Raw genomic sequence first — 13093 nt, 5'->3', positions numbered from 1 at the left:
ATAATATAATATAATATATACATATATATTATTTAGCCATAAAAATGAAGGAAATCCTGTCATTTGCAACAACATACATGTACCTTGAGGGCATTTTGTTACATGAAGTAAATCAGTCAGGAAAAGGCAAATACTGCATGATTTCACTTATATGTGGAATCTAAAAAGTCCAATTCAGAAAAAGAGATTAAATAATGGTTACCAGGTGCTGGAGTATGGGGAAATGAGGAGACGTTGGTCAATGAGTACATACTTCCAGTTAGAAAGTGAACAATTTCTGAATATCTAATGTACAACATTGTGATTATAGTTACCAATACAGTATTATATACTTGAAAGTTGCTAAGAGAGAAAATCTTAAATGTTCTCACCACAGAAAAGAAATGATAACTATGTGACATAATAGAGGGGTTAACTAACACTACCATGGTAATCATATTGCAATATATAAGTGCATTAGATCATCACACTGTACATCTTAACTTTACACAACATTATATGTCGATATATATTAATAAAAGTGAAAAAAATATGAATTAATTCCAATTATCCACATAGTCTTCCAATATATACAAGAGAATGTAGCTTTTCCCAATTCTTTCTATTAACATTTACTTCCTCTAATACCATAACCAGAAAATGATAACACAAAAGTATACAGACCGATATCCCTCATGAATTCAGACAGAGCAACTCTCAATAAAATAACAAACTAAATACAGTAACATGTATAAAATGATTACACAACATATCCATGGGGGATTTATTCCAGGAATGCAAGGATGGTTTAACATCTAAAAATCCACTAATGTAATACACCAATAGAATGAAGGACAAGATACAACTGATCATCTCAATATATTCAGAAGAAGAACTGGACAAAATCTGACACACTTTTTTTTAACATCTTTATTGGAGTATAGTTGTTTTACATTGCTGTGTTAGTTTCTGTTATACAACAAAGTGAATCAGCTATAAGTATACTTATATCCCCATATTCCTTCCCTCTTGCATCTACCTCCCATCCTCCCAAATCTGACACACTTCTAAGTTAAAACTATTGACAATCTTTGAATAGAAGGGAACTTCCTCAACCTGATGAAATGCATTTATGAAAAAACAAAAAAAAGCACAATTAAAATCGCACTGTACGGCTATAGACTGAGTGCTTTCCACTAAGTTCAGAATCAAGACATGAATATCCACTCCCACCTTTTACATTACATATTTCTTGAGATTATTATTGTCAAAGTAATTAGGTAATGAAAATATATTTAAAAACAACAGTTTTCAAGGGAAGTACATGATCTCAATTTGCAGATGTTTCAATCTTGTACACAGAAATATATAAGGAATCCACTAAAAACTACTATGACTAATAAAAAAGTTCAGCGAGATTGCAGAATGCAAGATAAAATTTTACAAAAAAATTTATTTCTATATACTAGCAATGAACAATCTAAAAGTGAAATTTAAAAAAATAATTACATTTATGGTAGCATCAAAGGAATAAATATTTAGGAATAAATTTAATACAAGAATTACAAGACTTGTACACTGAAAACTACAAAATGTTGTTGAAAGAAACTAAAGACAACAAAATAAGTATAAAGATATTTCATATTAATTGATTGAAAAAGTTAATATTATTAAGACTGCAATACTCCTCAAATTTGTCTGCAGATTCAATGTACTGTTCATGAGAATTCCAGTTGGCTTCCTTACAGTAATTGACAAGCTGCCCCTGAAATTCATGTGAAAGAAATTGAAGAAGACACAAACAAATGGAAAGATATCTTTTGGGACCTAAAGGGACCTAAAGGGACCTAAAATATCCAAAATAATCTGTAAAAAGAACAATAAGTTTGGAAGACCAACACTTACTGGTTTCAAAACTTTTTACAAAGTTATGGTAATCAACAAAAAGTGGCATTTCCATAAGCATAGGGACAGATAAAGGGAATAGAATTGATGAGTAGATAAATGGAATAGAATAGAATTACATTTATGGTAAATTTATTTTTGACAGAGATTCCATAGCAACCCAAAGGGGAAAAATATTATTTTCAACAAATTGTGCTGGAACTATTGGATATCTACATGCAAAAGAATAAAGTTGTGCCCCTACACTTCACTATATGCAAAACTTAACTCAAAATATATCATAAACTTAAATGTAATTCCAGAAGTCATAAAACTCTTAAAAGAAAACATAGGAATAAATCTTTGAAATCTTGAATTTGAAATGGTTTCTTTAGGTGTAACACCAAAAGTACAAGCAATCTAAAAATAATCAATGCAATTGGACTTTATCAAAATTTAAAAACTTTTGAGCTTAAAGAACACCATCAAGAGTGTAAAAAGACAGCCTACACAATGGGAGAGATTATTTTCACATTGTATATCTGATAATAGTCTTGAATACAGTATATGTAAAGAACTGTTACATATTATCATTTAGTAATATAGTACACATTCAACAGTAAAAATGCAGATAATCCATTTATAAATGGGCAAATGATTTGAATAGACTTCTCTCCAAAGGAGATACGCAAATGTCCAATAAGGGCATGAAATGTGTTCAACATTATTAGTAATCAGGGTACTGCAACTCAAAACTACCAGCAGATACCATTTACCACCCACTAAAATGTCTATAAAGCAAAAGATAGTCAATAACAAGTATTGGTACTGATGTAGGGAAACTGAGCCATAATACAGTGCTGGTAGAAATGTTAAATGGTGAAGACTCTTTGGAAAACAGTTAGGAAGTTCCTCTAAATGTTAAATATAGAGTTACTATATGACTCAGCAATTCCACATCTAGATACAAAGAGAAAATAAATGAAAACTCATGCCCACAGAAAAGCTTGTGCAAGAGTATTCATAGTAGCATTTTTCTCAATAGCTAAAAAGTGGAAACACATCCAATGTCCATCAACTGAAAAATGGATAAACAAATTATGGTCTATCCACATAGTAATAATATTTCACCATAAAAGGACATTATGATACATACTACAACATGGAGAACCTTGAAAACATTCTAAGTGAAAGAACTTCATCACAAAAGACCAAGTGTTGTATGTTTCTATCTATATGAAATATTCAGAGTATACAAATACAGAGACAGAAGGTAGATTATTGCTTGCCCAGGCCTGGCAGGGATGTCTAGGTTAATTGGCAGTAACAGCTTATGGGTATAGGCTTTCTTTGTAGGGTGATGAATATGTTCTAAAATTCATCTGTGTAGATGGTCAAGTAACCATATGAATATACAAAAATCATTGAATTGTACACTTTAAATGCGTGCATTTTGTGGTATATAAATTGTTACCTCTATGAATCTGTTTAAAATACCTGCTATGAGATTTTATTTTCATTTTAAAAGGATTTATCATTTAGTAATATAGTAATGTTAAGGTTTATCTAGTCTAATAAGAGCTGTCATTAATGTTAAAACAATGAACCAAAAGAATGCTTACATTTCCATTTTAGGTAAATTATTTCTTTGCCATAGGCTTATTATTAGGGCTTCATGATCTTGAGTGTAGCATACATGCCATATGGTGGTAATTTATCCTAATTGAGCATTTATTTTTTAGTTGAATCATTCTTTATGAAGTATTGCTTGATAATGCAATCACAATCCCATAACTAATTGTTAAAAAAAATTTAAAACAATCAAAACACAACTTAAAGCTCCAAGGATTCAATATGCTTTCTGGAACAGAAAACAGAATCTTAGGGATGGAAATAAAAAGTACTTATTAGTTAAAAATAAGTACTTATAAGCACCCTGGTTTGTCCCCTTATATTTGCAAGGTTAAATGTTCATGGACAAGAATATAAAGCAAAGCTATTTATACTCTGAATATTATCTCTGGCCTCCTGAAGTGATTGACTTTAGTCTCTGGGGTGGTTCTGATTCTAAATTGGTAGGAGTAGTGTCTGTATAGTTTTCCATTAGATATAGGCTGCTCCAGTGTATTTTCTGAATCATCAAATAATTCATATAAGATAATTTCCAAAACCTTTGGTATATCTCTGTGAAGAAATATTGGGCTTGCCAAAAAGTTCGTTTGAGTTTTTCCATAAGATCTTCAAGTTAGGGTAAATCTAAAGGCCAAGAGCATATAGACTCATTATTCACGTGGAAAGTATTTGTGATATTAAGCTACTGCTGGAAGGATAAAATATTTTGAATACATTTATATTTAATTTTTTCAATTGGCCTAAACTAAGCTTTGTTAACTCATTTTGAAGCTGATTGTCCAATAATTCTGAACATCATTTAACCCTTTCTCTTTTGAAAAACATGGTCTGACATTTTTCTTTACCTCAAAAAAAAAGACGTTAAAATTTTGTTTATAATTGTAAAAATAACACATGCTCATTTAAGTATATTTAAAAAACAGAAAAAGTAGAAAGAGGAAAATTGTACAGATGTAGTATTATCACCCCCAAAGCAATGATTGTTAAGACTTTGTTTGTATCTGTAAAACACACACATCACAGTAGATATATTAAATAAATATTAAATAAATGTTAGCACAGCTTTTGGAGAAGGTTAGGTTTGAATTCTACTTCTGCTTGCCCCCTCCCCATAGTCAGAATAGAAATATTTATTTTCTTACTGTTTAAAAATATTTGCAATTTTCTTATTTAATTAAATTTTACATTGAGTTATAACTCAAAATTTTAGCCACAAATAGTGAAAAATTCAGCCAATCCTTTTTTTTTTTTTCTTTTTTTTTTCTTTTGTGGTCTGCAGGCCTCTCACTGCTGTGGCGTCTCCCGTTGTGGAGCACAGGCTCTGGACGCGCAGGCCCAGTGGCCATGCTTCACAGGCCCAGCCACTCCGCAGCACGTGGGATCTTCCCAGACTGGGGCACAAACCCGTATCCCCAGCATCGGCAGGCGGACTCTCAACCACTGTGCCACCAGGGAAGCCCCAGTTAATCCATTTTTTGTTTGTCTGCTTAGCACTGAACAAATTAAACTAATTTTTAAAATTGTTTCGACATTTTTAAACTGAATTAACTGAATCAATCAAGTACTTTTGCATCCTAGTTAGGTTATTTTATCCAAGGGTTTTAGAAGGTTGAATTATTAGGAACCAATTTCATTCATTCCTTCATAAAGTTATATATAAGAACTCACTGTTTGGGAAGCAATATAATATATGGTTTTTAATCTGTTAGATACTACTATGAGATGATTTATCAGCTGTATGGTTGTGTACAATTTTCTTGACCTCCCTTCACTTTATCTCTCTATCTGTAAAATGTAGTTAGTTACAATTCCCTCTTTCACAGGGTGTGTTTTTGAGAATTAAATTGGATAATACATATAAAGTATGTAGCACAGTTTCTGACACATAGTAAGTGTTCAATAAAAGTTTTCTATTATGACCTTAGGCCTACCACTGTGAACAGTACAGAGATATATGGCCTGATGCCTACCCTTAAAAGCTTATTTTTAGTTGAAGAAGTTAACACCCATCAAGATGCTAAAAATATTTTAATAATTAATAAATAATACAAGACAGAAATATCAATACATCTCAATACAAGAGATGCCAGAAAGTAGTATGTAAGTGCCAAATTAGTGGATACATTGAGCTTCAATGGAGGTTCATGAAATAGATGAAATTTGAGATTTATAAATGAAGAGTAACATCTGAGGCAAAGATCCCCCCAAAATGTATAAGTGTAGGAATAAGGGTGGTGTCAATGAATTACTCATCCAGACTGGCCTGCCTTTACTTAGGAGTGAATATATTAGCCAGGATTAAAAAAAATCTTATAAAAGAACACTCTTGAAAATTGTTAACCACTAACTCCTTTATATGGGAAATCAATAAGATCCTATAAAATTTTTCCTTATGGACTTTGTACTGTTTATATAATGCATCTTATTCTAGATCTCCTGTGTGTTTGTAGTACAGAAATTAGTTAATATTTTCTAAAATACTCAGCACACAACTGCAAGGATATAGTTCTCTTTTAATTTTCTTATTTGGTCTTGATTAATAACACTTCTTTGTTCCTGTATTATCACTTAATACTATTTATGGTTAAATTTCTGAAAAATTACACTTTGTGCTTAGGAAGTCACCTTACCAAAGGTAACTGGAGATTGTTGTAGAAATTATATTACTGGAAATAACTACCAAACGAAATCACCTGGGTTGTGAATTCTTCTTTTTTTCTTAATAAATTCTGAGATTATGCTGCTTTGTAATATAAGAAAAACTTCAATCTTTAAAAGCTGGCAAAAAAGTACAAAAATTTATTTTATAAAAAGCAGTTTCTTAAACATCTTTATTGGAGTATAATTGCTTCACAATGGTGTGTTAGTTTCTGCTGTATAACAAAGTGCATCAGCTATACGTATACATATATCCCCTTATCTCTACCCTCCTGTATCTCTCTCCCACTCTCCCTATCCCACCCCTCTAGGTGGTCACAAAGCACAGAGCTGATCTCCCTGTTCTATGTGGCTGCTTCCCACTAGCTATCTATTTTACATTTGGTAGTGTATATATGTCCATGCCATTCTCTCACTTTGTCCCAGCTTACCCTTCACCCTCCCCGTGTCCTCAAGTCCATTCTCTAGTGGGTCTGCATCTTTATTCCCATCCTGCCCTTAGGTTCTTCATGACCATCTTAAAAAATATATATTTTAAAGAACTTCTTGTGTAGCTAGTTTAATTTCACTTTCTATGTCTATTTCATAGGGTATTCCTATCATACAATATGAGATGCATGGAAGTTATACAATTTAATAGTATCTATCTGTCTGTCTATCTATCTATCTATCTATCTATCTATGTGTCATCTAGATTCTTACTCTTAAGACAGTGGGGGAAACATTTGTATATAGAGAGTCCCTTTATCTGTGATCCTCAAGCCATCCAACTTATTTGGACAGCTTAAAAAGCCAAAGTTGTATAAACACATGTGATATACCTTAAACCAATCTTTTCAAACATAGGTCTGCATGCAGGTTAATAACTAGGATTTTATTAGGCCTTGATGAAATGAACAAAAAAGAGGCACATATTAATTTTATATTTCAATGTACGATTTCTAGCTTCCTTTCTTTGGAAGGACTATCATCATTTATTCTGAGAATATGTCCTTTCTACTCCTTTTGGTGTTAAAATTGCCTTTCTAACTTCCAGGTCTGCCAAGATGGGAATCCTATTTCTCCCTAGTGCTTCCTCTTGGAAATAATTCCCCTGGTCATAGCAAAACCGACAAAAAGTTATAAACAGACTCTGAATGATAGGAAGAAGTGAGCGGACTGGCTACAGACATGAGATTTTAGTAATGATGTCGTGAATTTCCTTTTGCCTCCCATATATCCTGAATGGGGAAGGGGAGAGGCCCCCAAGTTAAAGTCACCAATGAGCACAGCTGAAGAAAAAAACTGTTCCCCTTATCCAAAAGACTGGATAAAGCATAGCCTGACAGAACAGAGAAAAAATATATAGTACACGACCTAATCCTGCCAAATACCGATGGAAAATCTAGCATTCTACACCCCCCACACCTCAAATCAAGGCAGGCTGAATGGACACCTTATCCGCCCACCTCCTCCTTCCTGTAGGAACAGGGTCTGGTGCTTTGTTTCCCCTGACTGGTTGTGGGCAAAGCAAGGATCTGATTTTCATCCCAAGCCTGGTGGAAGCAGGCTTCTCTCAGAATCCCCCACCAAATTAATTTTGGCAGGGTTGAGCAGAAAGCTGATCTTCCATCCACCACGTGGTGGCAGCAGGCAGTGCTTCCAACTCCCTTACCATGGTAGTCACAAGGGAATACAGCAGGGAGCTTGGACGCCACACCAGCCAGCAACAACAAGACTTACGGAGGTGAGGCAGGCTAGTTGGCAGTCTGCTTTCTCAATCTCCCCTGTTTCAGCAGGGTACCAAAGGGAGATGAGTCTCCACCTACATTCAGCAACAATGAAAGTGAATAAAGTGGTTTTACAAGGGACTAGTTTGAACTCCATTCCATGCACCCCACTCTGTCAGCAGAGCCCAGTTTACCATCCAGCATCAACAAGGTGTATCAGGCTGTGAGATGTGGTCTAAGTGATATAATTCTTCCACTACTATTATTTCTGGTATAGGCAAGGGGACAGAGCTTACAACTCACACGTTTTCAGTGAGGTGGTGTGAGTCAGCACTACCCATTTTTATGGGGTTGTAACAGTAGAGCGCAGCAGGTAACAATTTCTATCCCCTCCCCAGATCTGTGTGCTACATCTAACTAGGATGACTCCCTGCTAAAAAGATTAAACAAAATCCTAAGTCTCAAAACAAAATACCCAAAATGCCTAGGATACAATAGAAATCATTCATTTTATTAAGAACCAGGACAATCACAACTTGAACAAGAAAAGAAAGGCAAGAAATGTCAATACTTACATGACAGATGTTGGAATTATCTGACAAGGATTTTAATTCATCTTTCCAAAAAAGTGTTTTCTGTGAGCAATCAGGAACACATTTGAAACAAATGAAAAAAAAAAGAGAAATTTCAGCAAAGAAATAGAAGATATAAAAATACCAAAGGTAAATTATAAAAATAGAAAATAAGGTAACTGAATTTGAAAAAAATCATCAGATGGGATTAATGGTAGATTGGAAATGACAGAGCATAAAATCAGTGAATTTAAGGACAGATCAATAGAATTTACCCAATGTTAATAACAGAGAAAAAACAAACTGAGAATAAAAAGAGTCTAGAGGACCTATGGGAATACAATGAAAGAGGTAACAGTAATATCATCAGCATCAGAGAATGGAATAAAAATATTCAAAGAACAAATGGCTGAAAACTTCTTTAATTTAGCAAAAATCATAAACATAGAGACCCAAGAAGCTTAGAAAACCCTAAATAGGATAAACTTAAATAAATATATGCCAAGACACATCAGAATTAAATTCTGAAAGCCAAAGATAAATATATATATATATATATATATATATATATATATATATATATATATATATATATATATATATATATATATATATAAAACAACCCGAGAGAAATAATGCATTACCTATATGGAAACACAAATTCTATTGACAACAGATTTCTCATGTAAAATCATGAAGGCCAGAAAGAAGTGGCACAATATTTCTCAAGTACTGAAATCAAAGAACTGTCAACGGTAAATTTTATATCTAGCAAAATATCCTTCAGGAATGTAAGGGAATTTAAAAACAAAAACAAAAACAAAATCAAGCAAAGAAAGAAACAAAAAAAAAACCTAAACCTACAACTACCTTATTATGCAGCAAATGCATTATTAGGCATTTATCTCAGATAAATGAAAGCATTACACAAATGTTTATAGCAGCTTCATCTGTAGTAGCTCCAAACTGAAAACTACCAAAATATATTTCAATAGGTGAGTAGTTAAATAAACTGTGGTACATGGTACATCCATACTCAACAATAGATGGGGATCTCGTTGAATGTGGCAGCAACTCTATAGGTTGCTGTTTTCTCCTTCAGTGGACTCGGGCCTGCACTCCAGCAACCATGTCTAAGGGACTTGCAGTTGGCATTGACCTTGGCACCACCCATTCTTGTGTGGGTGTTTTCCAGCATGGAAAGGTGGACATAATTGTCATTGATCAGAGGAACTGAACTACCCCAAGCTATGTCGCCTTTAATGATACTGAACGATTGATCGGTGATGCTGCAAAGAACCAAGTTGCAATGAATCCCACCAACAAGATTTTTGATGCCAAATGCCTCATTGGACGAAGATTTGATGATGCTGTTGTCCATTCTGATATGAAGCATTGGCCCTTCATGGTGGTGAATGATGAAGGCAGGCCTAAGGTTCAAGTAGAATACAAGGAAGAGACAAAAAGTTTTTATCCAGAGGAGGTGTCATCCATGGTTTTGACAAAGATGAAGGAAATAGCAGAAGCCTACCTTGGGAAGACTGTAACCAATGCTGTTGTCACAGTACCCGCTTACTTTAATGATTCTCAGCGTCAGGCTACCAAAGATGCTGGAACTATTGCTGGGCTCAATGTACTTAGAATTTTCAATGAACCAACTGCTGCTGCTATTGCCTATGGCTTAGACCAAAAGGTTGGAGCAGAAAGAAATGTGCTGATCTTTGATTTATGTGGTGGCACTTTTGATGTGTCAATCCTCACTATTGAGGATGGAATCTTTGAGGTCAAATCTACAGCTGGAGATACTCACTTAGGTGGAGAAGACTTTGACAACCAGATGGTCAACCATTTTATTGCAGAATTCAAGCACAAGCACAAGAAGGACATCAGTGAGAACAAGAGGGCTGTCCGTCGCCTTCGTACTGCTTGTGAATGTGCTAAGTGCACTCTCTCTTCCAGCACCCAGGCCAGTATTGAGATTGTTTCCCTCTATGAAGGAATCGACTTCTATATCTCAATTACCTGTGCCTGATTTGAAGAACTGAATGCTTACCTGTTCTGTGGCACACTGGACGCTGTGAAGAGAGCCCTTTGGGATGTCAAGCTAGACAAGTCTCAGATCCATGATATTGTCCTGATGGGTGGTTCAACCCACATCCCCAAGATTCAGAAACTTCTACAGGACTTCTTCAATGGGAAAGAACTTAATAAGAGCATCAACGCTGATGAGGCTTTTGCTTATGGTGCAGCTCTCCAGGCAGCCATTTTATCTGGAGACAAATCTGAAAATGTTCAAAACTTGCTGCTGTTGGAAGTCACTCCTCTTTCCCTTGGAATTGAAACTGCTGGTGGAGTCATGACTGTCCTCATCAAGCACAACACCACCATTCCCACCAAGCAGATGCAGACCTTCACAACCTACTCGGACAACCAGCGCAGTGTACTCATTCAGGTTTATGAAAGTGAGCATGCCATGACCAAGGATAACAACCTGCTTGACAAGTTTGAACTCACAGGCATACCTCCTGCCCCCCGTGGTGTTCCTCAGATTGAAGTCACTTTTGATATTGATGCCAATGTCATCCTCAATGTCTCTGTTGTGGATAAGAGCACAGGAAAAGAGAACAAGATTACCATCACTAATGACAAGGGCCGTTTGAGCAAGGAAGACATTGAACGCATGGTTCAGGAAGCAGAGAAGTATAAAGCTGAAGATGAGAAGCAGTGGAATAAGGTGTCTTCAAGGAATTATCTTGAATCCTATGCTTTCAACATGAAAGCTACTGTTGAGGATGAGAAACTTCAAGGAAAGATTAATGATGAGGACAAACAGAAGATTCTTGATAAGTGTAATGGAATAATCAACTGGCTTGATAAGAACCAGACTGCAGAGAAGGAAGAATTTGAACATCAGCAGAAGGAGCTGGAAAAAGTCTGCAACCCCATCATTACCAAGCTGTACCAGAGTGCAGGAGACATGCCAGGAAGAATGCCAGGAGGAATGCCCGGGGTCTTCCCTGGTGGTGGAGCTCCTCCGTCTGGTGGTGCCTCCTCTGGGCCTACCATTGAAGAGATTGATTATGACAGCCTAGCATAGGCTTAGCATTGTTCCACACAACACTGAAGGACCCAAATTTGTAGCAAATTCCATGGCAGTTTTAAAGTTGAGCTGCTGTAGTAAACTGGGCATTCTTGATACTTGAACATGGAAAGTGTGAACAGGGAAAGGAAATAACATTGCACTTTACAAGCACGGTATTGTAAGTGAAAAATGCAATGTCTTAAATAAAACTGTATGTAAAATTGGCAAAACAAAACAAAACAAAACAAAACAAGACAAAAACAATAGATGGGGACAAACTATTGATACATACAAGAACTTGACTGGATCTTAAAGACATTATGCTGTGTGAAAGATCCCAGTGCCAATAGATTACATACTGTATCATTCAATTTGTATAACATTTTCAACAGGCAAAAGTGTAGAGTTTGAGAACAGATTAGTGATTGCCTGTTGTTAGAGATGGGGAGGAGGAGTGGCTGCATTTATAAAAGGACAACAGTACAAAAGATCCTTAAAGTGATAGTACTATTAATACTGTTAATATGGTGGTAGTTACAAAATGTTACACTTGTGATAAAATTCCATAGAATTATACAAACAGAAATGAGAGCACATAAAACTGATGAGCTCTAAATAAGGTCAGTGGATTGTAACAATATTGGTTTCCTGGTTTTGCTATTGCATTATAGTTTTGTAAGATTTTATCATTAGGGGGGAATTGGTTAAAGGGTATACAGCATCTTTCTGTAACTTTGGGGATTCTTTCTATTAATCTATAATGATTTAAAATAAAAAAGATATTTTAAAGTGAGTGCCCACAACAAAAACTTGCCTTTCCTTTATGAAATCATGGGAATAGTATTTTGTAGTTGGCGTTTTAAAATTCTATTTCCTTAGCAAAATAAAAAATTGTCAACACTATGTTGTTCTATACAATGTAGTTTTTAAAATGCTGCAAACATTTAAAATCTAAAAGATCTGGAGTAATTGAAGTAAATTGTACCAGAGTGTGGCTTTTGGAAGAAAGTATGAATGGAAGAAAAAGGGAAAAGAAAGTAGGTAAACAGAAGTTTACAGATTTTTTTTCTCTATCTCTTTGTTTCACACTCTCTATTTTAAGAAAATATTTGTCACAGGGTCAAAAGTAATAAGATAAAAAAAATTAGACCAACGTTCCACTTTGACATATCCTAACTTGTGGCTATCTATAAAGTATCAAAATTATGCTACTGTAAGTATGGTTTCAAGGAATTCCAATCCAGGGATCACAGTAATACTCTGCTCATGGAGAGAACAAACTTGAATAGAACCAAAGATTAATTTTTAGTTCTAAGTTTTCAGCAACTAATTTTCAGGGAGCATAAGAAAATTTGCTGGAAAATGACGTATTTGGATGTTTACCATCTTCATTTCTTCAATTATGTCATATTAAACAAAGATAACTTTGAAAGAACAGAAATAAAGCAAACATAGTGGGGACAAAATGGATAAAGGGAATATGACACATAACTTGGGTGACTTAGAAAGCTCATTTTCTCACAACTCACATATATTGGGTATTGTCATTTCTTAACTGTTTAAATTTTGTTTTATTT

The 13093-nt window shown here is 34.8% G+C and overlaps 1 protein-coding gene across 1 annotated transcript; it reads left to right on the top strand.

The window, feature by feature from the left end:
• Positions 1-9563: 9563 nt before the first annotated feature.
• Positions 9564-11676, top strand: LOC309796886 (heat shock cognate 71 kDa protein-like; the record flags this gene model as incomplete). Its single annotated transcript, XM_082610291.1, is given in 3 exon segments — positions 9564-9668; positions 9672-10463; positions 10467-11676. Coding segments are annotated over 3 exon segments (1962 nt in total). The 3' UTR covers positions 11532-11676.
• Positions 11677-13093: the final 1417 nt, after the last annotated feature.

The sequence above is a fragment of the Mesoplodon mirus genome, assembly GCF_964341445.2.
Source record: "Mesoplodon mirus genome assembly, chromosome: X".
Classification (NCBI taxonomy): Eukaryota; Metazoa; Chordata; class Mammalia; order Artiodactyla; family Ziphiidae; genus Mesoplodon; species Mesoplodon mirus.
This window is presented reverse-complemented; position numbering and strand designations above follow the sequence as displayed.